Source organism: Pleurodeles waltl, chromosome 3_1 (genome assembly GCF_031143425.1).
Source record: "Pleurodeles waltl isolate 20211129_DDA chromosome 3_1, aPleWal1.hap1.20221129, whole genome shotgun sequence".
NCBI lineage: Eukaryota > Metazoa > Chordata > Amphibia > Caudata > Salamandridae > Pleurodeles > Pleurodeles waltl.
In genome coordinates this window covers 959129292-959156637 of record NC_090440.1, presented here as the reverse complement: position 1 = coordinate 959156637, position 27346 = coordinate 959129292, and the positions used below count along the sequence as shown (strand labels likewise).

The 27346-nt window shown below is 44.4% G+C and overlaps 1 protein-coding gene across 2 annotated transcripts in view; it reads right to left on the bottom strand.

Annotated features, from left to right (window-relative positions):
• Positions 1 to 27346, bottom strand: part of YRDC (yrdC N6-threonylcarbamoyltransferase domain containing) — a 73099-nt gene that overhangs the window by 34700 nt on the left and 11053 nt on the right. Inside the window, exons 2-4 of one of the 2 annotated variants that reach the window (XM_069223981.1) lie at positions 5061 to 5256; positions 3634 to 3748; positions 747 to 866 (exon numbers count right to left, since the gene is read on the bottom strand). In XM_069223981.1, coding sequence (XP_069080082.1) covers positions 747 to 866; positions 3634 to 3748; positions 5061 to 5256 — 431 coding nt within the window. The remainder of the gene's footprint in view (positions 1 to 746; positions 867 to 3633; positions 3749 to 5060; positions 5257 to 27346) is intronic. The other variant, XM_069223982.1, reaches the window with a different exon arrangement.

Genomic DNA, 27346 nt, shown 5'->3' with positions numbered 1-27346 from the left:
CACTACCTACTGACAATATGCATTATAATAAACTATCTGCAACCAAATATTATAGGGTTAAAGGGCATGGGGAATAAATAACTTCACCAGACTACGCCAAAGCATGTTATTCTAGGTTATGTTTTCAGACCCTGCACAGCACACCATCACCACCTGGTATCAAAGATTTACTAGACCTACCAGCATATGCCAAATACTAAGAGAAATAGACGAAGGCTATAAATGGAGAATGGGGGAGGTTTTAGGACCTGTTCATTGGTTTCTCTATCCTGCTACTAAAGTAGCAGAGACCGAGATATCAGACATGAACGGTCTACAGTAAAAATGAGCAATCATTTGTAAATCCTTTATAGGAAGTAGTAACTTTCAATACTTAAGCATCAAAAGATCAACAAATGCTAAGCAACAAAAAACACAGTGATAGTTAAAGAAAGCTTGGTGGACCGCCTAGTCAGCTACTCGCCTTGAGGCAGGCAACCAGTATTGCGATCTTATTGTGGACATCACAGGGTTTTTAAGATTCAGATCTAGAGGTATATGAGCAGATGTATTCTGAAGATATTGCAAATGTCTACTAAAATATGCCTGGAGAGGTATAATCTGTTCACGTAATCCTCTCCTACATATTACCAATCAGCCCCTTGCCGTTGACTGCTTGCCCATTAGATTATCTGACATGAAATAATGTTAAGACCTGCATCAGAATTGGTATTCTGAAGGCTCAGCCGACATGCATTGCGTCTCACCTGAACCATCAGGGTGCTGGTCTGGGAACTGATATTTGCACTTGTTAAGGCAAGAGGTTCAGAACAGGTCTGCGCCAGCAGTTGGATGAAGGAGTGATCCGGAATTCGAACACCAACAAGCTGCAGAAATAGAGACCACAGTAGAGTTCCTATGTTTGTGAACGCTGTGCAGATATTATTACACATAAAGCTGTGTAGGAATAAGTCCAAAACTATGTGTTTAATGCAGAGGATAGAACATAGATGAACTCAAAAAGCCTATTTCCCAGAATTTACGGTCAATTATTAAACTACCTCATCCAAACAGAATTATTCACTGCATATGTTAGCCAGAATTCCTATATGACAATTAGGGAGCAACGTTTCAGAGATATAAAATATAATATTAATAACTTCTGCTTACTACACATTTAAGGGAACAAGTCCATGTTTGTCTAGATGTGACAGTGTGTGTGGCACATTTTTAAGTGACACAGAAAGACCCTCTCCAATTAGTAATCAACAACTGTGTTTTCCTCTGTGTGTGTTAATGTGGCCTTTTCAGAGACATTATTATTTGTATATGTTTCGAAGGCAGAGGAACATTATTAACTACAAGAAATAATGTGGACTGCCACGTTAAAGTATAAAAAGCATAAAATGACCTGATCTGCAACTTGCATCTGCTTATGAAAGAGAAACGGTCAGAATGTAAAATGTCTATGTTACTATAGGTTAACCACATAAAACAGCTGACAAATCCTACATCTGATGGCAACTCTGTCTATGAAAGGCAGTAAGATAGTTTAATGGGATGCGTGTGCACTTTTTCACAGCCACACCCCTCAAGCACATCCTCTCAGCATATGCATCCATATGCTGCAACATACAAGCACAATCCTGTTTTCCTAACAGGTTCCAACATGTTGATCCATGCAATGAGAAGAGTTGACCAAACCACCCCAGTAGCTGCACCTGCAAAGTCATTTGCCATCTTCCTTAGGTGTAGTCCTTGGTGGTCAGTGGAAGACTACCAAATTTCTCGGCATATACAGTGAAGGGTGAAACTAAGATTCCTATGCCTAAACAGGTTCACAACTGAAATCCAAATAGCAAAGGACTCCTCTCTCGGGGTATGTTTCTTTGACTGGCCCAGAAGCCTTAAACTATCACTAACCACCACTGTTGAAGTGAAAAAAATGTAGGTGTCACATTGGGGACCTTTTCTTTACCCCAGAGATAAATGTAGATCTAAAAGAGGTCAATGTCCAGCTATCTATGCCATGGAAGCTCCTCTCTTTCTCCCCTTCAAACCCAACAGAGAATGGAGCCAGCAAGAGCTTTGGTATTGGCACATCTATACTCCTAAGACATCAGAGTCTGCAAAAGAAACATGCAGGTGGGATGAAAAGAGTGAAGACTGAGGCTGCTAGCCTCAGCCCCTGTGTATGAGACACTGGGAGAACAGCACTGAACGCTCGGCAATGTCCCTTTTCTAACGAGAGTCTACAAGTCTACTAGGATTTAAAAGTCTTAAAACTGGAGCAAGTTGTTTGGAAGTTCAAGTTTTCAAACAACAGAACAGGCTGAATCACAATCTTAGAGGTTAACCCAATCATCAGTGCTTTAGAAAGCTCCTGAAACTAAGCTTTTTGTACAAGTGTTCAACTAAATACAACGGAGGGCAGCAACTGAATAATCCTAGATATGTGACCTTCCATCTTCCTTGACTTCCCTTTACTGCCACTTCCTACTGTTGTGATGTTTTCGATCACAATACTAACAGTGATCCAAAGAAATCTGCAGCTAACAATGCTATTGTATTATATAACTCTGTTGCTAAATAAATACATCTGTAATATTTTCAGGTACACCATGGCAAGTTTGATGTGCCCAACTGCCCTGCAACAAACATTCAGCTTGGTCTCTGCTGTAACTTGACACAACTGAAGTTATGGATTTTGAAAAGTGACTTTATAAAACATTAGTCTTTTTGGGCCTATATTCCAAAAGATATTGAGAAAGGAAAATAAAATCATTCATAAGAATATAAGGAAAACATTGTATACACAGAGATATCTTGGAAGGAACTAGGTTTAGTGACTTCCAAGATGTGCTTTTCAGCTTCGAGATTTTAAGTATGCATGCGTTCTTGAATCACAGGCTTCATCTGGGCAGAGCCAAAACATCTTGTCGACTGTAGACAGTGACATAGGAATCTGTGGAACCGAATGAAGTCTTGCCTTAATTGCAACAACAAATGGAATGAAGTTAAACTTTTCTTGAGTCAGTCAGATATGTTCTCTATTCCCTCCACTGCAGATGAGACTGGCAGCACACTGTGTTGGAACAACAGTTTAAAGAGCAAAGATCCTCACATAATGCATGACAAAAGTCAATTTTTAATTTACTATTCTCACTTGAGATCATACTGGCTAAGGAACCGCTTTAGTTTAGTTTGAGCGTGAAAAAGAACAGAAAGGAGTCATGACTCCTGGTGTTTTCGCATACTTCTTAATAGAGAGCATATGTTCCAATCAATTCACATTCTCATTTACCACTCTGATTAACAGTACCCCCATCCAGTCTTTGTACAGTTTCATTTTTAGGACATGAAACCTGAAGAGACTCAGCAGAGTAGTGCAGGACATCAGTACACCTCAAGGTTATGCAGCAGAATTGGCAATTTAGCAGAATGGGAGAAGCAACATAAATCAATTGCCTCTTTTTCTGTCTCCAGTTGAACTTTCATTATGGTTTTCGATTTCAAAAGCTTCAATAATGCAGCTTCTAGCACAGTTATTGCCCCAGTCAGGAGCTTATGAAATAAAGTAGCACGTCGTCTTATTCTATGGAAAGGGAACACTTTCCGTTGAACAGAAGACTAGTAGTTTCAAGCAGTACTCACTGAAGTGAATGGGTTCAGGTCCGGGTTCAGGGATTTCGATCGCTCAAAGACCAGAGTAACTGGCCCTGGCAGCAAGTCCCGCAGCAGCTCGTCTGCAACGTTAACGTGGCAGTACCTGTAAGAGTAAAAACATGGCAAACATTTACTTCCGAGTGAAAAAAACATCAGAAAAGCATGATGGAGGCATTCCAGGCCTCTGATCTATGTCCAGGAGTTTACAGACTCCCTTTCTTTCTACAGAAGAACACGCTGTTAAAATGTGGTAAACATACTCCAGTATAGGTAGACTGTGCTAGACCACTTCAGTATGTGTCTCAGCATGGCTATGTGGAATAAAATGTTAATATGAATTTTCTCTTTTCGGAGCAGATATCAATTGATAAAAAAATATTTTGTTTAGTAGCCTAGAATACAATGCAGTAAGAGTTTTGTCAAGCATCGCCATTACTGTTAAATACTAGTGTAAATGTTTAAATCAATTGGTGTGAAATGCAGTGAAATATACATACCAAAAGGATGACCGTTATGCAGCATACTGTTATTCTCCTTTGGTGTCCGGCTTGACAGGACAATTGTGTGGTCAACACTAGAGAGGGACTTTGACTCCACCCACATGTTGGGAGCCAGAAGTACATGTTTTGATTGGGCTGAAGTTGTGTGCTTCCACAAAAACAGTGCTTGTCCTCCACGCAGCAGTGATAATTTTTTTTATTTATCCAGCTGTCTCAGCCTGAACTCTCATGAGCACACAAGGCACTGGAACGCTATCAAAGTGTCTTCAATAACTTAATAATTTTACTTGTTTTTCTGTAGCAGCAGCACCGATGGGAGGAGGGTAGTCATTAACCTACATGGATTTTTATGACTGGCTTGACAGTGCAACTGCAACCTGACCTTTTAACCACACCAATATTATTCTAAGGTTCTTTGTTTACACACAACTACATATCTATTTCCAGGCTATTTACTTGTAATGCTTCACATTCCCATACACCATTCACTTAAAACCAGACCTACTTGCATGGCCAATGTTTGTTGCAGCCTGTACTGTATAAATCCACGTGTGCTACCTCACTTGGTGAACTTCAGCAACTCAGTAGTGTGAGATTAATGTCAAACCAGATTCCAATGTTTTTAACAGCATCAAGGCTAGGCTAAACTAATGCGACCTTACTTCAATGGATTTTTACATCACTGATGACAACCAAAACGGAAAATAAATTTAACTATAATTTGTTTTATTTTTCTTAGTTAATTAACATAATAAATTACCACACAATATCCAAACACCTTGTCTATTGTAAAGATAAAATACTATTACGAAAGTTGGAAAATGAGACTAGTGCTGACAGATAAATAGTTTAGCTCCTGTAGCACAATACATTTCATCGCATCAAAGTGGATACTGCCCTCCTCTGTATTCTCACCTGTAAATGTCTTCAATGTTTCCAACACATATGGCCAGAGGTTTACTTCCATTGCGTCCTTTTACACTGTACATATTTTTTATGGACTGAGAGTTCTGGGCCAGACAGGCAAGTCCATAGACTGTGTCAGTGGGGACTCCGATCACCCCTCCCTCCTGCAAAACACGAGCAGTTGTGTTTATGATTTCTGTCCAACCTGTAAAAAGGCAACAACAAAAGCCTAGTTAGGTCCTGAAAGGCACATTGGGCTGGACTGCTTCTTCTCAAGCACTAAGGTGGATTTGCATTCGGATGGTCCTTAGTTGTAGTGGTGTTAGTGTGACCACCTGGCTAGAAGGCAAAATAAGGACAGTGACAGTAAAAATGTAAAACAAAGGGTCTAAATTAGGGATAGAAATTCAGGACAAAACGCCATTTTACGGACATATCTGAGGACATCATACAGTTATGAAATATAAAGCTGGCAGACGTAGAAGCTAAAATAGATTGATGTTCTTTAATTTATATTGCACATTAGAATACTAGGCACACATCCACACAGAGCTGAACTTATTTAAAGATTAAAACACTAGCAAAGATATACACTTTAAGCAGAATTGGACAGCCAACATAAGGGGATGTTTTCACTATTCAACTCGGATACCATGAATTATACTGCCAGAAACAGTGCTGTGTTGCTAAATATGGTCTTAGAGTTCAAGTGAATAATAGTAATATGGCCAGACACACTCTGGCCCTCCACGTAATACCAGTTAATCCCTTATAACGTTGTTTTACTGGAGGCTCTAGATATACTTGTGTGAGGGTAGGGCCAACTACCCCTCGTATTCAAGATGAATACTTAATATGCGCGAGCGTGACCTCCAAAAATCTCAGTAATCATTATTTCTTAAGTGAATGGCTTATCTTAATTGACTCTGATAAACAGCAGTTAATGTTGATGATGTGATCATCTATTCCCAAGATTCTTCAAAAACATATTTGTGAGTCCAAACTGATTGTTGTATGTTCCAAAATTCAATTTTGATTGTGGTATGACTTCTTTGCTTTGATCAACACAGATGTATTTTCCAGCATTTCCAAACATAGCCTATTTTTCAGCATTTCCAAAACAGGCTATACTCGGAAATACAGGAAAATAGCTTTGTGTGGATCAAAGCACAGTCATACCACAATAACCATTGAATTTTGGAACACACAACCTGTTTGGACTCACAAATATGTTTTTGAGGAATCTTGGGAGCGGATGATCACATGGTCTTAACTGATGTATATAAGAGTCAATTACGATAAGCGTTTTCACTTGGAGAACAAATGACTACAGAGATTGTTGGAGGTCACTCACACGTTTAAGTACAGACTTAAAGTTCACAGGCAGAAGCACTACCAGAGGGTGTGAAACAGAGTGAAATGATGGTGGTAAAGGATGTGAGGGGATATACAGAGAGGGAGAGACAGCAAGTTGGAATAGTGAGAGTGAACAGTGAGGGACGAGGGAAGAAAGCGAGGACCTACCAGTTGAGAGAGAAAAAGAACAGATGGTGAAAAGAGAAAACAGGATTACAGAAGAAGATGGCACACAAAGTAGCAAAAAATAGATATAGAAAGATGCTGAGGGTGACTGATAAAAAAGGTTGAAAAGAGAAAAAAGGGAAGGGGGCATATATAAGGCAAGGTAGAGGGGAACCAAAAGAAGCATGTGTGGAATGGAGAGAGGCAGAGACAAATGGCAAGGTAGGAGAGAGGGGGGAGCAGATAGAGAAAAGAAAACTGAGAAAGGAAGAGTGAACAGAGATGATTTGAGGGTTCACTTTGTAAGGTGTATGTCAGGGTTTTCAATTCCAATATGCCATATCTTTGAAATATGGTGCTGTTCTGCTCTTTCCCTTTCATGCAATGCAGATCAGCAACTTCAATTACTGTGTTATGTTGCTTGAAATGTTAATAATTATGCCTCTGAATGATTTAGATTTAGCATAGGTGTAGAGATAAACTGTGTCTTTGACTTAGTACAGTGTTTTGCTGCATTCTGGCTAGGGTCACATTACTGAAATAACATATAAATAAAGACAAAAAAAATGCTGTTTGTTAGGAAACATCTATGTTCAAAGAACGAGGTATAAATCCAAGGTTTCAGCACAGAGCATTTGTTTTGCCCACTACAGTGTAGCAACAGAAGAGTTTGGGATTAGCGCACACCAGTCACATTAAGTTAGGCATTTCTAAATGTGCTTTTCCTTCTCCATTAACTGGACATGTTGAAATAAAAACTTTACACAAACAGGTTTACAATAAAATGAAATCCCCCAATTCATTGGCAATACCTTCCTACTAGTCCATACCACAATCAACTCCTGAAGTACTTTTGCCTTTGGGCCTCGGGCACAGCAAATGCTGCAGGAATGATAGCTATGCCTAGAGATGGACGAGTCGAGAAATTAACAGGGTAAGCCAAGCCCAGCGTTTGGTTCTTAGAAACCTTACAAAAGCTGAGTGCAGAAAATGTTTGCCATGTAAATCATACAACAAACATTACATAAATTATGATGAAATCCATTCATATTTCACAAAAAGTGTATTTCTTTAGCATGTGAAAGCTTTCACACAAATACATTACATTAGAGCACTGCAATGAGAGCTAGCTGTTAAAGGTGATAGTTTTTAAGTATGAACTTAAAACTATTCCTGCCCACTTTGGCAAGAGTGCCAATAGTTGACTAAGATGCATGACAATCGTCATGTGAACCCTGTATGTGGCCTCAATTGTTACAGAAAGTGCAACATGATTGTTGTCTATTAATCCAAACAGAAAAGGTTTTTGTACAGCTGAGTTAGACCGGTCAGCCTTATGGCGGTCTTCCCCAAATGTTTTTTGATTACTTACTGCCATTTTTGTGCTGAAATTTGTTTTTGTTGGCCCTGGAATTCTGTGTAACCCCCTTGCCAAGCCTTACATTCCTCTTTCATTGTATATGTCTCCCCTAAGATTGCCTGGGTTTGCACTGCGGTGCCCCATTACATTTATTTACGTTTTACTGGGACCAGGTATCCAGTTCATGTTTTGTATCTATGAATTTGTAAAGGAAAATCCTCTTTAATGTTAACAACCAATTTGAATTATAATTCTGAAAATGCCACTTTCAGAAAGCTGGACTTTTCCTGCCCTTAGCTCTTTTGTGCCTGCAGCCTGTCTTGGGTCACATGACTGGGTGTAGCTGACAGACTGGGTGAATTCCTCCCAGACAGTCACAAAAGAGGGTCTAGCTGGGCTTGTATGTGCCACCAGCTGGAAATAAGGGCGTGCGGAGCAGAGCACAGTCCCATTTGCAACTGCATAGGGGGTGCTCTGCCTTCACACAAATGAACTATCACCTCCTACTGTCAACAGGCTGCAGTCGAGAAGGCGAGTCAGGAAATTGCATGCACTTCAAAGAACATTTCTAGAAACTTTCTCATACCTTCTAGAAAAAGGGCACCAGGATATAAAGACACAACCTTCAGTTCGCTCTCGGTCCTGCGGAAGGACTCTGAGAGGACTGTCTGCTACTGTCACCTTCTGTGCACTCTGCAAGACTGATTTGCTGTATCAGGAAGGACTGCTTTTCTGCCTGGAACCTCCACTGAACTCTCAGAGGCTAGCCCTGCTGTTGAGCCCTATCTTCACCTGAACCCAGGTCTACCAAAGTTACTTCAAGGGCTAATTTACTGGACTCCCGTTTCAATTCACAGGGACAATCAAGGCGCCCACCATCTTGAAACTCCACCTGGATCCAACCTGACTGAGTCCTGAACCCCGAGGTGGAGTCCAATCAGCCACTGACCCTTGGTTGTGGTACCAAATGTGCACAGGTGGCCAAATCTCAACACTGAGGACTTAAAACGTTTTGGCTAAAAACTGCTCTGAGAACCAGGAGAAGACCAGCACCAACCTGCTTGCCTATCTGCCTGAGGTGCAGCACCACCCAGATTGACTTTGCTGCTTCTCTCATTAAGTTCTTCTTCGCAGCAGCAACCCTTTTTCTGAAGTTCTTCGCCAAAGGGGTATCCAACCTTGTGGAACTGTCTTCAGCTACAGACCTCTGCCTCATCCCACTGGAGAATTTCGATTTAAAAAAAAAAAAGAAAAAAAAAATGCAACCAAGTCTGTACAAATACATCTTCGCTGCATCTTCGACTCAATGCTCCCTGATGATGATGCACCCTCCTTGGACACCTCCTGCAGCCTTGCTGCTCTTAAGTTTAGCGTCTCAGAAAATTTCTTTCAAACTTTCTTCCAAGTCCCAAGGTAAGCTCTGACCAGGCTTAATCCCTTCCTTGTGTCTGAAATGCGTTTCATCACGGTCGGTACATTTTTCACCAAGTTCCACATACTAGATGTCCGCAGTTAGTGCTTTGATCTTTTAGGCACTAGTTTTTACTAAAAACTTTTTAAAAATCATAACACTAATTCTACTGATTCTTTTTTGTAATTTTGGTATCAGATAATTTAATAATATTTACACTGTTTTCACTTTGTTAATGTATGTTTGCTGCATAAATACTTTACACATTGCCTCTAAGTTAGGCCTGACTGCTTTTTGTGCCAAGCTACCATGGGTTAAGCACAGTTTAATTTAGTGACTTTTTGTGGTTCACCGTGCAAGAGATTTTGGCTGTTGCTTGACCAGGGCTCACATCAGAGTCAACCAGCCAATTTTCACAAGCTGCTATTCTGAACTCATGTTTTTGATGGTGCCTTCATATGCAAAAGTGAAGAAAAAGGAGGATAGGGAAAATAAAAAATCTGTCTAAGATCGCACAATTTGGTTAAGGGGAAAGCAACAATTAATGCATGTTTTGCAGTTTCACTTTACACAAATCAGACATTAAATGGGTGTTGATTGGTCTCTCCTTTTTACCTCAGATGCTAATGCTTTGTTTTCACCTCTTAGTGCATGAAGGTAGAACGAGGGATAAAATCATAAGCCATAGGAAAGCTAGGCTCGTTCTGGGCTTGAGGTTCCAATGGAACCTCAAGCTGAGCCCGAGACAGTACCAGGCTTCAGCCTCAAGCTTTGATTGGCTTGCCCACCCCAAGCTACACCCAGACAGGGCCAGCTTTAGTACTGGTGGTAGCCGATGTGAATCCTCACAAAAGGCCAACTTCTTTACGGATTCCCTTACTACCCTCCAATGGGGCCCCTCATCTGTACATAGACCCTCTCTCATGAGTATTTGTTTTCTTCTATAGCTGTCCTCATCCCAGGTATGGTACGTAGGACAGGATGTCGGAGAGTGTTACATCACACACATAATAAACACAATGGCTTATAAGTGGGTAAGTCAATGTACAGGAAAGGTTTCCTAAGATAAGGAGGGCTACAAGATGTAGGAGAAACATGTCACCCATACTTATAGGCTTTATATGTTAAGGACAAGATTAGGTACTGAGGGACCCTGGTATCAGAGGGCAAGATGTTACCATGGGAGCAGCTATTGGAGAAATCGGAATGGAGCTTTTCCAGGTTCAAGTATGTACAACTGTTGTTCTGGCTAAGGAGTCAAGAGGGGGCTGAATTAAGGATTTGTCAGATGGAGGTGGATTTGCAAATCTTAAAACAAGGAAAAAGGAAATATCATCCTGCTACTGGCAGCGGCACAAAGAAATAGCAAAGCAGTATGTGAGCTCTGGAGGAAGGATTTGTCATGTGTGGATTTGGAAGATATATTGCAAGTATGCTTACTTTATGGTACTGGCAGACCAGCTATGTTAAGAAGGTATCATCCCTTTACTTTGCAAAGATGTTACTGGACTTCAACGAAGATGTCAAAAGTTAAAGGGAACGTAGAAACGAGGATTAGGAGATGTGGTCTAACAGCAGCAGGTGATCATATACATGTTTTTCAACTGTCCAAAGTTGACAGAGTATTGGATGGATGTGGGTAAGGCATTAAGTGGAATCTTCGAGTTCGAGATTGAGGTAAGCCTTACCCTAATCTTTTTTGGAGCAGTAGAAATGGTCCCAGGTGGGAAAGCGAGATGGTGCTGTTAGCAAGAAGAGAGATTTGCAAGAAGTGGATAAGAGCTGAACCCTCAACTATCGATGATTGGCTTGTTTCTTTAAGACATACATATGTATTAGATGTGGGAAGTTGTGCAGTGAGTAGGACTGTGTTGTGGTCACCGGTTGAGAACTGGAGGATGAGCATTGTGAGTTGGACCAATGAGTACACCTTGGAACATTTTTCCAATACAGGTTTGAGAGACTGTGTATGAGTAAATGACCATTAACAGCACTAAGAGATGGATGTTTTGTGGGTCAGTATGTAGGATTAGTAGACACATCCATAGTGTATAAGAGGACCTAGATCATAAAAATCAAAAAAAGCCATTTTATCTTAAGAATGCCTGCTCTGAAGAAATACAAACTCATTATTTTAAAACATAACAGTGGTTGGAGTTATTTTTACTACTAAGGATTTATTATTATTAACCCCTTCTGTGCCGCGGACGTAGTGGTTACGTCCCGCGGCACAGTGCTGCTGTGCCGAGGACGTAACCACTACGTCCTCGGCACACAGCCCAGAGGGAGCGCTCTCGCTCCCTCTGTGTGCTTCCCCCCACCCCCCAAAGTCAGGGATGGAAGGGGAAGCCCTTCCCCATCCACCCCCGACCCCCCCACCCCCCCATAATGACGTCAGCGCGCGATCGCGCGCTGACTTCATTATGGGGATTTCGCCGCACAGGAAGCCATTTGCTTCCTGTGCGGCGAACGGAGAAGAGGTGAGTTCCTCTTCCCGGTGGGTGGGGGGTTTGGGCTAAAGAGGCACCGGGGGAAAGGAAAGGCTTTTCCTTTCCCCCGGTGTCTCTTTGAGCATTCCTGCTGCCCGATCGCATTGCGATCGGGCAGCAGGAATGCCCACTAGACACCAGGGATTTTTTTTTTTTGTTGTTCTTTCCTGTTTCTTGTTGGCGGGGAGCGGCCCCTTGGGCAAGGGTCGCTCCCCTTGTGGGGGCAATTTGTTACGGCCATTTCTGCCCCCCTTGGGGGCAGATTGGCCTACTTTTTAGGCGGATCTGCCCCCAAGGGGGGCAGAAACCACTGGTTCACCAGGGATTTTTATTTTCTGTGCATTTATGTTGGGGGGGGGTGCCCCCTTGGGCAAGGGGCCCCCCCCCCAAGGGGGCAGAGAACTGTTGGCCTTTTCTGCCCCCCTTGGGGGCAGATCGGCCTATTTTTTTTAGGTCCTTCTGCCCCCAAGGGGGGCAGAAGCCACTTAGGCACCAGGGATTGTGTGTGTAGTGAATGGGGGGGCGCCCCCTTGGGCAAGGGTCGCTCCCCTGTGGGGGGCATGTCCTTTAGGGCCATTTCTGCCCCCCTTGAGGGCAGATTGGCTACTTTTTAGCCAGATCTGCCCCCAAGGGGGGCAGAAAACACTAGATCACCAGGGTTTTTTATTTTTATGTGTATTTATGTGGGGGGGGGGGGCCCCCTTGGGCAAGGGGCGCCCCCCCCCAAGGGGGCAGAGAACTGTTGGCCTTTTCTACCCCCCTTGGGGGCAAATCTGCCTATTTTTTTTAGGTCCATCTGCCCCCAAGGGGGGCAGAAGCCACTTAGGCACCAGGGATTGTGTGTGTAGTGGATGGGGGGGCGCCCCCTTGGGCAAGGGTCGCTCCCCTTTGGGGGGCATGTCTTTTAGGGCCATTTCTGCCCCCCTTGAGGGCAGATCAGCCTATTATTTTTAGGCTGATCTGCCCCCAAGGGGGGCAGAAACCACTAGAACGCCAGGGATTTTTTTTATGTGTTTATTTTTGTGTGGGGGCGTCCCCTTGGGCACGGGCGCCCCCCCAAGGGGGGCATTGACCTGTTGGCCATTTCTGCCCCCCCTGGGGGCAGATGGGCCTATTTTTCTAGAACCACCTGCCCCCAAGGGGGGCAGAAGCCACGTAGACACCAGGGATAGTGTGTGTGTGTTAGTGGATGGGGGGGGGCTTGGGCAAGGGTCGCCCCCCACTTTGGGGGCACATGTACCCAGGCCATTTCTGCACCCCTTGGAGACAGATCAGCCTATTATTTTTAGGCTGATCTGCCCCCAAAGGGGCAGAAACCACTAGAACGCCAGGGAATTTTTTTTTATTTGTTTATTTTTGTGGGGGGGGGGCGTCCCCTTGGTCACGGGGCGCCCCCCCAAGGGGGGCATTGACCTGTTGGCCATTTCTACACCCCCTGGGGGCAGATGGGCCTATTTTCTTAGGCCCACCTGCCCCCAAGGGGGCAGAAGCCACTTAGGCACCAGGGATAGTGTTGTGTGTGTTTTTTTTGTTTGAGGGCTGTCCCCTTTGGCAAGGGTCGCTCTCCATGGGGACACAGTACTAAAGGTATTTTTTGGCTTCCTTGGGGCAGACAGGCCTATTTTTTTAGTAGGCCCATCTGCCCCTATGGCAGAATCCACTTAGGCACCAATTTCTAAAATGTTTGATGGTGGGGTGTTTGTCAACTGAAGAAGTCTTTGCATTTGTGATAAAAAATGTTTTCCTCCTTTTTGTTCTAGTTCAAAGCTTTTGCTTTATTTGCTGTGGCTCCTTGCGGTTTTGGCGGTGGTTGACCTGCAGTTTGCACAGTTGCATGTTTTAGGTAAGTAAAAACAATTTACTCCAAAGGAGTATTGTTGCCATGCATGAATGACATGTTTGTAGGGGGTGTACTAAATGCAGGATTGTGTGTGAAATTGTCCTTAGGTTTGTGTACAATGATATTTGTTTTGTCTTATTTCTAATTTGCCTTTCTTTCTTTCTTTTTAGTGGGATATCATTGGTGATTGCTGTGTAGTTGCTGGTGAATCAAGCTTTTTCAGGCAAGTGAGCGGTATAGTTTTTGAGTTTGTAACTCTTACTAACAAAGCTACACTTTGTTACTTGTCTTACACAGTGCTGGTTGTTGGTGGTGAATTTGTCCAGTTAATTTTAGCAGGAGAGATCATGGCTAGCCGCAGGATGACCGCTCAGCAGGTGGTTGGTATGCTTTTTGAGTCACAGTCTGATCATGACTATGAGACGGACTCTGCATCTGAGGCAGAGGAGGAAGTCAGAGATTCTGGCAGTGATGTTTCTGTTGGAGGGGAATCTTCTGATGATGAAGCCACACTCAGTGCAGATGAAGGTTCTGTTTTAGAGGAGGACATTGATGTGCCAATAGTGCAGCAACCTGGGGCTGAAAGGTTTCCTGTTAGAAGACCTGATGTCTGGGTTGCCCCAAACATGGAGCAGCCAGAGTTGCCTGCCTTTACTGGTCTCCCGGGGTGTAACGCCAATACAGAGAACTTTATGCCTATCAATTTCTTTGAGTTATTCATGGATGATGTGTTTTTGGAAGAGATTGTTGAGCAGACTAATTTGTATGCGGAGCAGCATTTGAGGGACAACGCTGCTAGACTTAGGCCACACTCTAGAGCTGCCCAGTGGATTCCCACAAATTTGGAGGAGCTAAAAAAGTTTTTGGGTTTGACTTTTTTGATGGGGTTGATAAGGAAGCCGTCACTGGCTTCTTATTGGTCTACTAGTCCCTTGATGGCAACAGCTATATTTCCAGCTACCATGAGTCGTAATCGGTATTTGCTTCTTCTTAGGATGCTGCATTTTGTTGACAATGCATTAGCCTTGCCACGAGATCACCCAGATTCTGACCGTCTTTTTAAGATTAGGCCTGTCCTTGATCATTTTGTAGATCGGTTTTCGGAGGTCTATGTTCCAGGCAAAGAGATAAGTGTGGACGAGTCTTTGGTCCTCTTCAAGGGTCGTTTGGTTTTTAGGCAGTACATTCCTAGCAAAAGGGCACGATATGGAATTAAATTGTATATGCTGTCTGAAAGTAGGACAGGATATGTGTATAGTTTCCGTGTGTACACTGGTAGGGATTCCAATATTGACCCCCCTGGTTGTCCTCCCACTTTTGGAGTTACTGAGAAAATAGTGTGGGATCTTGGTAGACGACTGTTCAACAAAGGTCACCATTTGTATGTAGATAACTTCTACACTGGTGTGCAGTTGTTCAAGGAATTGTTTAGAGTGGACACAGTTGCTTGTGGCACAATCCGTTCTAACCGGAAAGGCTATCCAAGGGAGCTTGTCTGTAAAAAACTTGAGAGGGGACAGTGCTGTGCCTTGCGGAACGAGGAGCTGCTAGCTTTGAAATTTTCAGACAAGAGGGATGTCTACATGCTAAGTACCATCCATGATGAGAGTACTTCCCCTGTGACTGTTTGGGGCCAGGTTGCTGAAGTGCGCAAACCTGTGTGCATTTTAGATTATAATAAGCACATGGGAGGTGTAGATAGAGTTGACCAGAGGTTGGAACCTTATACTGCTATTCGTAAGTCTTATGTTTGGTATAAGAAGTTAGCACTTCACCTCTTCCACTTAGCAATCTTCAATGCTTTTATTGTGTTTAGGGATAGGTCTCCAGACTCAAAGATGACATTTGTGAAATTTCAGGAGTCAGTGACAGAGAGCCTTATTGTGGTGGAACAGGCCAGAGTTCCTAGAGAAGCAGTGGTGGAGGATGTGGCTAGATTGAAAGATCGCCACTTTGCTGAGCACATTCCTCCCACACCCAAAAAAGACTTTCCAGCTAAGAAATGTAGAGTGTGTTTTCGAAGAGGTATCCGGAGGGAGTCTCGAATGTACTGCCCAGATTGTCCTTCAAAGCCTGGGCTGTGTGTCGGTGCTTGTTTTAAGAATTACCACACCCAGAAGAATTTCTGGGAACAACCATGAGTGTAAACTCATGTCTGTTTTGTATTTTCATGTGTTTAGTTTCATGGTTAGCATTTCTGTCATGTTGTTAGTTAGAGCTTTTGTGTTTGTTGTTTTGTAATTCTTTCTACTTAGTTAGGGGTTCCTCTGTTTAAAAAAAAAAATATATATATGATGCCATTGTGTGTGGAGTGGGGCTTGGCTGAGACTGTACATATTGACTTGATGTTGGCTACTGCAACACACTGCCAGCCAAACACCAGTCCACACACTCCCATCAGCTGGTGTGATTGTTGTATCAGGCATGTGGGCGTATGTAAGTGATGGGCCCTTGAGTGGCGCTGTCTGTCGATGTGAGTGTTGTAATGTGCTGGGCCCGTGGCTGGCGGTGTGAATGGCCTTGTGTGTGTCATGTATGAAAGTTGTGTGAATGGACTGTAAAGCGGTTGGTGCCTTGTCGCGGCTTTACAGCTCACGAGCTGTGAGTCATTGGTTCAGTTTTTTGCCTTTCAGTTACTAACAGTGCTTTTCATTTTTGTGAAAGCTCTTGTTAGTAAAATTTGATCCACTGAACCATCACTCACCCTCGTGCCAAATCCAACCAGTATGTGTGGTAAAAAATGACCAAACCTGCTCCGCTGTAATCAGGCGTCGCAGCACACCTATGACACGCTAGGTGCCTCAGGTGGGACCCCGATGATGAAGCATGCCACCAACTTGGTTGGTGGGTGAGGGGTCTTTTTCACATAACCTAAGTGTGTTTCTTTTCAAAATTTTAGTGTTTGGCACATCACGGACGTATGTGGGCACATCAAAACGATATATTACAAAACTACCTGTGTTTGGGGGGGGAGAGGGCACCTATGTTTTTGGTCCTGTTTTCGGCCTTCATCTAGGGAAACCTACCAAACCCAGACATTTTTTAAAACTAGACACCCCAAGGAGTCTAGGGAGGAGTGGCTTGCGTAGATCCCCCAACATTTTCTTACCCAGACTCCTCTGTAAACCTCAAAATGTGCTTAAAAAAAGCATATTTTCCTGACTTTTCTTCGTACGATCACCACTCCAGCACAAAATTCCTACTCCCCAGTGTTCCCCTCAGTCTCCCAAATAAAATGACACCTCACGTATGTGGGTCCCCAAAGCAGAGTCAGTCTAAAGATGTATAAAAGAATATGTCCTTATAAACTCGCAGTACTATCCCCTGTATCTCTACAAGTTTTGGGCCTTATTCTGTTGGAGGCACCTGGCCCACCCACACAACTGAGGTATCATTTTTATCGGGAGACTTGGGGGAACGCTGGGTGGAAGGAAATTTGTGGCTCCACTCAGATTCCAGAACTTTCTGTCACCGAAATGTGTGAAAAATGCGTTTTTTTAGCCAAAATTTGAGGTTTGGAAAGGATTCTGGGTAACAGAACCTGGTCAGAGCCCCTCAAGTCACCCCATCTTGGATTCCCCTAGGTCTCTAGTTTTCAGAAATGCACAGGTTTGGTAGGTTTCCCTAGGTGCTGGCTGAGCTACAGGCCAAAAACTACAGGTAGGCACTGTTTTCAATGAAAAAATGTGATGTGTCCACGCTGCGCTTTGGGGCGTTTCCTGTCGCGGGCGCTATGCCTACCCACACAAGTGAGGTATCATTTTTATCGGGAGACGTGGGGGAACGCTGGGTGGAAGGAAATTTGTGGCCCCTCTCAGATTCCAGAACTTTCTGCCACAGAAATGTGAGGAACATGTGTTTTTTTAGCCAAATTTTGAGGTTTGCAAAGGATTCTGGGTAACAGAACCTGGTCCGAGCCACACAAATCACCCCATCTTGGATTCCCCTAGGTCTCTAGTTTTCAGAAATGCACAGGTTTGGTAGGTTTCCCTAGGTGGCAGCTGAGCTAGAGGCCAAAATCTACAGGTAGGCACTTTGCTAAAAACAGGTCTTTTTTCTGTGATGTGTCCACGTTGCGCTTTGGGGCGTTTCCTGTCGCGGGCGCTAGGCCTACCCACACAAGTGAGGTATCATTTTTATCGGGAGACGTGGGGGAACGCTGGGTGGAAGGAAATTTGTGGCTCCTCTCGGATTCCAGAACTTTCTGCCACAGAAATGTGAGGAACATGTGTTTTTGTAGCCAATTTTTGAGCTTTGCAAAGGATTCTGGGTAACAGAACCTGGTCCGAGCCCCGCCAGTCACCCCTCCTTGGATTCCCCTAGGTCTCTAGTTTTCAGAAATGTACAGGTTTGGTAGGTTTCCCTAGGTGCCGGCTGAGCTAGAGGCCAAAATCTACAGGTAGTCACTTCGCAAAAAACACCTCTGTTTTCTTCCAAAATTTTGGTGGTGTCCACGTTGCGCTTTGGGGCGTTTCCTGTCGCGGGCGCTAGGCCTACCCACGCAAGTGAGGTATCATTTTTATCGGGAGACTTGGGGGAACGCTGGGTGGAAGGAAATTTGTGGCTCCTCCCAGATTCCAGAACTTTCTGCCACAGAAATGTGAGGAACATGTGTTTTTTTAGCCAATTTTTGAGCTTTGCAAAGGTTTTTCTGGGTAACAGAACCTGGTCCGAGCCCCGCCAGTCACCCCTCCTTGGATTCCCCTAGGTCTCTAGTTTTCAGAAATGTACAGGTTTGGTAGGTTTCCCTAGGTGCCGGCTGAGCTAGAGGCCAAAATCTACAGGTAGTCACTTCGCAAAAAACACCTCTGTTTTCTTCCAAAATTTTGGTGGTGTCCACGTTGCGCTTTGGGGCGTTTCCTGTTGCGGGCGCTAGGCCTACCCACGCAAGTGAGGTATCATTTTTATCGGGAGACTTGGGGGAACGCTGGGTGGAAGGAAATTTGTGGCTCCTCCCAGATTCCAGAACTTTCTGCCACAGAAATGTGAGGAACATGTGTTTTTTTAGCCAATTTTTGAGCTTTGCAAAGGATTCTGGGTAACAGAACCTGGTCCGAACCCCGCCAGTCACCCCTCCTTGGATTCCCCTAGGTCTCTAGTTTTCAGAAATGCACAGGTTTGGTAGGTTTCCCTAGGTGGCGGCTGAGCTAGAGGCCAAAATCTACAGATAGGCACTTTGCTAAAAACAGGTCTGTTTTCTGTGATGTGTCCACGTTGCGCTTTGGGGCGTTTCCTGTCGCGGGCGCTAGGCCTACCCACACAAGTGAGGTATCATTTTTATCGGGAGACGTGGGGGAACGCTGGGTGGAAGGAAATTTGTGGCTCCTCTCGGATTCCAGAACTTTCTGCCACAGAAATGTGAGGAACATGTGTTTTTTTAGCCAATTTTTGAGCTTTGCAAAGGATTCTGGGTAACAGAACCTGGTCCGAGCCCCGCCAGTCACCCCTCCTTGGATTCCCCTAGGTCTCTAGTTTTCAGAAATGCACAGGTTTGGTAGGTTTCCCTAGGTGCCGGCTGAGCTAGAGGCCAAAATCTACAGGTAGTCACTTCGCAAAAAACACCTCTGTTTTCTTCCAAAATTTTGGTGGTGTCCACGTTGCGCTTTGGGGCGTTTCCTGTCGCGGGCGCTAGGCCTACCCACGCAAGTGAGGTATCATTTTTATCGGGAGACTTGGGGGAACGCTGGGTGGAAGGAAATTTGTGGCTCCTCCCAGATTCCAGAACTTTCTGCCACAGAAATGTGAGGAACATGTGTTTTTCTAGCCAATTTTTGAGCTTTGCAAAGGATTCTGGGTAACAGAACCTGGTCCGAGCCCCGCCAGTCACCCCTCCTTGGATTCCCCTAGGTCTCTAGTTTTCAGAAATGCACAGGTTTGGTAGGTTTCCCTAGGTGGCGGCTGAGCTAGAGGCCAAAATCTACAGGTAGGCACTTTGCTAAAAACAGGTCTGTTTTCTGTGATGTGTCCACGTTGCGCTTTGGGGCGTTTCCTGTCGCGGGCGCTAGGCCTACCCACACAAGTGAGGTATCATTTTTATCGGGAGACTTGGGGGGAACGCTGGGTGGAAGGAAATTTGTGGCTCCTCCCAGATTCCAGAACTTTCTGCCACAGAAATGTGAGGAACATGTGTTTTTTTAGCCAATTTTTGAGCTTTGCAAAGGATTCTGGGTAACAGAACCTGGTCCGAGCCCCGCCAGTCACCCCTCCTTGGATTCCCCTAGGTCTCTAGTTTTCAGAAATGCACAGGTTTGGTAGGTTTCCCTAGGTGGCGGCTGAGCTAGAGGCCAAAATCTACAGGTAGGCACTTTGCTAAAAACAGGTCTGTTTTCTGTGATGTGTCCACGTTGCGCTTTGGGGCGTTTCCTGTCGCGGGCGCTAGGCCTACCCACGCAAGTGAGGTATCATTTTTATCGGGAGACGTGGGGGAACGCTGGGTGGAAGGAAATTTGTGGCTCCTCTCGGATTCCAGAACTTTCTGCCACAGAAATGTGAGGAACATGTGTTTTTTTAGCCAATTTTTGAGCTTTGCAAAGGATTCTGGGTAACAGAACCTGGTCCGAGCCCCGCCAGTCACCCCTCCTTGGATTCCCCTAGGTCTCTAGTTTTCAGAAATGCACAGGTTTGGTAGGTTTCCCTAGGTGCCGGCTGAGCTAGAGGCCAAAATCTACAGGTAGTCACTTCGCAAAAAACACCTCTGTTTTCTTCCAAAATTTTGGTGGTGTCCACGTTGCGCTTTGGGGCGTTTCCTGTCGCGGGCGCTAGGCCTACCCACGCAAGTGAGGTATCATTTTTATCGGGAGACTTGGGGGAACGCTGGGTGGAAGGAAATTTGTGGCTCCTCCCAGATTCCAGAACTTTCTGCCACAGAAATGTGAGGAACATGTGTTTTTTTAGCCAATTTTTGAGCTTTGCAAAGGATTCTGGGTAACAGAACCTGGTCCGAGCCCCGCCAGTCACCCCTCCTTGGATTCCCCTAGGTCTCTAGTTTTCAGAAATGTACAGGTTTGGTAGGTTTCCCTAGGTGCCGGCTGAGCTAGAGGCCAAAATCTACAGGTAGTCACTTCGCAAAAAACACCTCTGTTTTCTTCCAAAATTTTGGTGGTGTCCACGTTGCGCTTTGGGGCGTTTCCTGTCGCGGGCGCTAGGCCTACCCACGCAAGTGAGGTATCATTTTTATCGGGAGACTTGGGGGAACGCTGGGTGGAAGGAAATTTGTGGCTCCTCCCAGATTCCAGAACTTTCTGCCACAGAAATGTGAGGAACATGTGTTTTTTTAGCCAATTTTTGAGCTTTGCAAAGGATTCTGGGTAACAGAACCTGGTCCGAGCCCCGCCAGTCACCCCTCCTTGGATTCCCCTAGGTCTCTAGTTTTCAGAAATGCACAGGTTTGGTAGGTTTCCCTAGGTGGCGGCTGAGCTAGAGGCCAAAATCTACAGGTAAGCACTTTGCTAAAAACAGGTCTGTTTTCTGTGATGTGTCCACGTTGCGCTTTGGGGCGTTTCCTGTCACGGGCGCTAGGCCTACCCACACAAGTGAGGTATCATTTTTATCGGGAGACGTGGGGGAACGCTGGGTGGAAGGAAATTTGTGGCTCCTCTCGGATTCCAGAACTTTCTGCCACAGAAATGTGAGGAACATGTGTTTTTTTAGCCAATTTTTGAGCTTTGCAAAGGATTCTGGGTAACAGAACCTGGTCCGAGCCCCGCCAGTCACCCCTCCTTGGATTCCCCTAGGTCTCTAGTTTTCAGAAATGCACAGGTTTGGTAGGTTTCCCTAGGTGCCGGCTGAGCTAGAGGCCAAAATCTACAGGTAGTCACTTCGCAAAAAACACCTCTGTTTTCTTCCAAAATTTTGGTGGTGTCCACGTTGCGCTTTGGGGCGTTTCCTGTCGCGGGCGCTAGGCCTACCCACGCAAGTGAGGTATCATTTTTATCGGGAGACTTGTGGGAACGCTGGGTGGAAGGAAATTTGTGGCTCCTCCCAGATTCCAGAACTTTCTGCCACAGAAATGTGAGGAACATGTGTTTTTTTAGCCAATTTTTGAGCTTTGCAAAGGATTCTGGGTAACAGAACCTGGTCCGAGCCCCACCAGTCACCCCTCCTTGGATTCCCCTAGGTCTCTAGTTTTCAGAAATGCACAGGTTTGGTAGGTTTCCCTAGGTGGCGGCTGAGCTAGAGGCCAAAATCTACAGGTAGGCACTTTGCTAAAAACAGGTCTGTTTTCTGTGATGTGTCCACGTTGCGCTTTGGGGCGTTTCCTGTCGCGGGCGCTAGGTCTACCCACACAAGTGAGGTATCATTTTTATCGGGAGACGTGGGGGAACGCTGGGTGGAAGGACATTTGTGGCTCCTCTCAGATTCCAGCACTTTCTGCCACAGAAATGTGAGGAACATGTGTTTTTTTAGCCAATTTTTGAGCTTTGCAAAGGATTCTGGGTAACAGAACCTGGTCCGAGCCCCGCCAGTCACCCCTCCTTGGATTCCCCTAGGTCTCTAGTTTTCAGAAATGTACAGGTTTGGTAGGTTTCCCTAGGTGCCGGCTGAGCTAGAGGCCAAAATCTACAGGTAGTCACTTCGCAAAAAACACCTCTGTTTTCTTCCAAAATTTTGGTGGTGTCCACGTTGCGCTTTGGGGCGTTTCCTGTCGCGGGCACTAGGCCTACCCACGCAAGTGAGGTATCATTTTTATCGGGAGACTTGGGGGAACGCTGGGTGGAAGGAAATGTGTGGCTCCTCCCAGATTCCAGAACTTTCTGCCACAGAAATGTGAGGAACATGTGTTTTTTTAGCCAATTTTTGAGCTTTGCAAAGGATTCTGGGTAACAGAACCTGGTCCGAGCCCCGCCAGTCACCCCTCCTTGGATTCCCCTAGGTCTCTAGTTTTCAGAAATGCACAGGTTTGGTAGGTTTCCCTAGGTGGCGGCTGAGCTAGAGGCCAAAATCTACAGGTAGGCACTGCTAAAAACAGGTCTGTTTTCTGTGATGTGTCCACGTTGCGCTTTGGGGCGTTTCCTGTCGCGGGCGCTAGGCCTACCCACACAAGTGAGGTATCATTTTTATCGGGAGACGTGGGGGAACGCTGGGTGGAAGGACATTTGTGGCTCCTCTCAGATTCCAGCACTTTCTGCCACAGAAATGTGAGGAACATGTGTTTTTTTAGCCAATTTTTGAGCTTTGCAAAGGATTCTGGGTAACAGAACCTGGTCCGAGCCCCGCCAGTCACCCCTCCTTGGATTCCCCTAGGTCTCTAGTTTTCAGAAATGTACAGGTTTGGTAGGTTTCCCTTGGTGCCGGCTGAGCTAGAGGCCAAAATCTACAGGTAGTCACTTCGCAAAAAACACCTCTGTTTTATTCCAAAATTTTGGTGGTGTCCACGTTGCGCTTTGGGGCGTTTCCTGTCGCGGGCGCTAGGCCTACCCACACAAGTGAGGTATCATTTTTATCGGGAGACGTGGGGGAACGCTGGGTGGAAGGAAATTTGTGGCTCCTCTCAGATTCCAGAACTTTCTGCCACAGAAATGTGAGGAACATGTGTTTTTTTAGCCAAATTTTGAGGTTTGCAAAGGATTCTGGGTAACAGAACCTGGTCCGAGCCACACAAATCACCCCATCTTGGATTCCCCTAGGTCTCTAGTTTTCAGAAATGCACAGGTTTGGTAGGTTTCCCTAGGTGGCGGCTGAGCTAGAGGCCAAAATCTACAGGTAGGCACTTTGCTAAAAACAGGTCTGTTTTCTGTGATGTGTCCACGTTGCGCTTTGGGGCGTTTCCTGTCGCGGGCGCTAGGCCTACCCACACAAGTGAGGTATCATTTTTATCGGGAGACTTGGGGGAACATAGAATAGCAAAACAAGTGTTATTGCCCCTTGTCTTTCTCTACATTTTTCCCTTCCAAATGTAAGACAGTGTGTAAAAAAGACGTCTATTTGAGAAATGCCCTGTAATTCACATGCTAGTATGGGCACCCCGGAATTCAGAGATGTGCAAATAACCACTGCTTCTCAACACCTTATCTTGTGCCCATTTTGGAAATACAAAGGTTTTCTTGATAGCTATTTTTTACTCTTTATATTTCAGCAAATGAATTGCTGTATACCCGGCATAGAATGAAAACCCACTGCAGGGTGCAGGTCATTTATTGGCTCTGGGTACCTAGAGTTCTTGATGAACCTACAAGCCCTATATATCCCCGCAACCAGAAGAGTCCAGCAGACGTAACGGTATATTGCTTTCGAAAATCTGACATTGCAGGAAAAAGTTACAGAGTAAAACTTAGAGAAAAATTTATGTTTTTTTCACCTCAATTTCAATATTTTTCTTTTTCAGTTGCTATTTTCTGTAGGAAACCCTTGTAGGATCTACACAAATTACCCCTTGCTGAATTCAGAATTTTGTCTACTTTTCAGAAATGTTGCGGTTTATGGGATCCAGCGTTGGTTTCATGCCCATTTCTGTCACTGACTGGAAGGAGGCTGAAAGCACAAAAAATCGTAAAAATGGGGTATGTCCCAGTAAAATGCCAAAATTGGGTTGAAAAATTGGGTTTTCTGATTCAAGTCTGCCTGTTCCTGAAAGCTGGGAAGCTGGTGATTTTATCACCGCAAACCCTTTGTTGATGCCCTTTTCAGGGAAAAAACCACAAGCCTTCTTCTGCAGCCCATTTTTCCAAATTTTTTTAAAAAAATGAAATTTTCACTGTTTTTTGGCTAATTTCTTGGCCTCCTTCTGGGGAACCCACAAAGTCTGGGTACCTCTAGAATCCCTAGGATGTTGGAAAAAAAGGACGCAAATTTGGCATGGGTAGCTTATGTGAACAAAAAGTTATGAGGGCCTAAGCGCGAACTGCTCCAAATAGCCAAAAAAAGGCTCGGCACAGGAGGGGGAAAAGGCCTGGCAGCGAAGGGGTTAAAAGGAACCCTGTTTGGCAACCTTAGTATAATAAAAGATTGGGGAAAAAACAATTGCAAGTAACAAAAGAAACCCGGTGATAACAGAAGTTATGAATCTATAGAGAATAAACAATTATTTGACCTACATGCTACATCTTGAGCTTTGCAGGAGGCGGACTCATCCCTCTGCACTACTCCAAGTCAAAACTGGGACGTGGCAAAACTCAGATATCTCCAACAGATACATTAATCTCTAGAGTTAAACTGACATTTTTGTTACTGCATAAAAATTGCTGGCACACAAGGAACTCCCAAGTCTATATTAGATATTTCAAAATGCAACCCTCTCCCAGGATTTGACCCTGGTTGGGGTGGCACAAGCTCCTGGAACAAAGTAGAATGCTGTGCACTAGGCCAGGGAAGGAGAAGGTCCACCACATACTGTAACTGCTCAGACTGGCACAGTTGCCATTCTGTATATCACAACCAGCAAGCAGACAGAATGACAATGGGCAGGTCAGCCAGGAGGGGCTGCTCTTGAGCCCTGAGAAGGAATGCAAGTTAGCACCAACAGGGAGTTCTGCAGAACTCTGAGGTTTCTCGTGGGGTGGAGGGATGGGTGGCGGGAACAGCACAGCTTGCTGCAATCCCCAGAATTGCAGACAAAGTGTGACCGTAAACAGGATTATCACAGACTATGGATGTGAGACCCAAATAACGGATGGTCCATGAAAGTTATGGATGGGTGGTCACCGTAAGAGGTGCAGGGAACAAAAAAGCAATAGAATGTTGCTCAGAAAAAAAAAAAACATCACTAGAGGCTGTTTAATTCACACATTCCCCAATCATTCGTTTGCTAGTCACAAGTTCTCACAGCTCAAAAGTCGACATGTTCCTTTTATTACTGCTGCCAACAACTGAGTCTGAAGTTGCACTTTAGGTTTTAGGTTTCCAGACAATGACTCAAATCTAGGTTCAAAGTTACTAATACTCTAGGGAATAGATTCGAGGTGGTCTAAAGTTCTTCGGAGACAGAGGAGAACAATAACTGCACGGAATAAACTGAAGTGATACAACTAATAGAAGAGCAGCAATATTACCGATTTTCCTCTATATCATAATTTCTTTGGTAAAGGTAGTTGTAACTGTGGCAGTTAAATTATGTTTCTTAACCAAATCATAGTCCAGAATCAGCTCGTCTTGCAGTGTATTACAGAAGGAAATATAGTCACCTAATTTTCTCTAAAAACAAAAAAAATCTAAATCACTGTCCTCATCCTTGTCTAGTATTCCTTAAAAGATCAAACAAACTGACAGTCCTATGACTTTCGTTGATAAAACTAACATAATGGGGCCTGGCCAGCATCCTTAATGTGCAAAGTATCTAACATGTCAAATAAATAAGAGTTGTAAACTGAATGAGAGAAGGACCTACATGATCTTAGCAATACAATTTGAGGAATAGTTCACATAGAGTCTAGAGGAGCCTGCTTTACTCATGATGAGTATTTCCCAAACTATGATGCATTATTGACATCACTGGACTCCGAAATTACAGATCATCTGGATGGCAACCACTGCTTTGGTCATCTGGAGATTATTTGTTTTGTCGTATGTCACCTAGCCTACCAGAGACTATAAATGGTCTGTATCAATTTACAGGAAAATAAACTACTTACTTCTACAAGAATAAACCACCTATAAAAACTCTTCCCATTTATCTGAATGTGGCCACCTTTATGAATGAAGGTCTAGAGGGTATACATCTATTAGCTGTGCTGGCAGATACACAGGACCCCTGCACTAGAGTTGAATATAGATCCACACTCACCAGAGAATGTGACAGGGAGCACCAAAGTAAACGTATCTCCTAGTACAAAACTTCAGGATGCCCATACAATTGCTCTTACAAAAAAAATAAAAAAAATAAAAAGGAGGCAGCACACCTCAGCGAAGACCCATTACATCAGGGATTAATTTCGGAATATGCTAGCTTCCAATTACAACCAGTAGCAAAAGATTTACCATTATATATGAGACACGAAATACATTATATTAAACTTGATATTCAGTGGCAAGGTAACTTTATCTTGGACACTATTGATGTAGAAAGTTTATACACATCAATAAGAAACTTATATGGATTAAGAGCGGTTAATCTAGCAGTCCAGACTAAATCAGCACACTACATAGTCATGAATAATATGATACAGTAAATGGTAGAACTCAGACTTACTAATACCCTTTTCAGTTCCAATCAAAATATCTATCTCCAAGCACAAGGAATTGAGATGGAAGCCAAATCTGTGCCTCTGTTGGTAAATATTTTCTTTGAGCGAACAGTTCACCAAACATACTCAAAACGTGGTCTTATGGGGACAACACAATGACGACATCAGTTTGATCTGGCAAGGCCCAAGTGACCAGCTGGAACACTTGTAAAGGATCTTAACACCAACGACTTAGCCATCAAGGTTATCATCAATCTCAACTGTAGGAAATCTGCCTTTTCTTTGTGGTTACCCCGGATGTTTTACTTTCAGCTGGACCCAATAATTTTGTTGGCTTTACAACTCTGTGCACGTTACCACACGTTACCCCTCATAACCACTATTACAGTGCGTTTGCTCACCATTTAACCATAGATACATTGGCTTATTCTTGATTGGCACATTAAACATGCAAGTCCCTTGTACATGGTGTAGAAAGTGCACCTAAAGCCTGTATTTTAAATGCCACTAGTGGACTGCAGCAGCTATTGAGCTACCCACTACAGTGGCAGTGCAA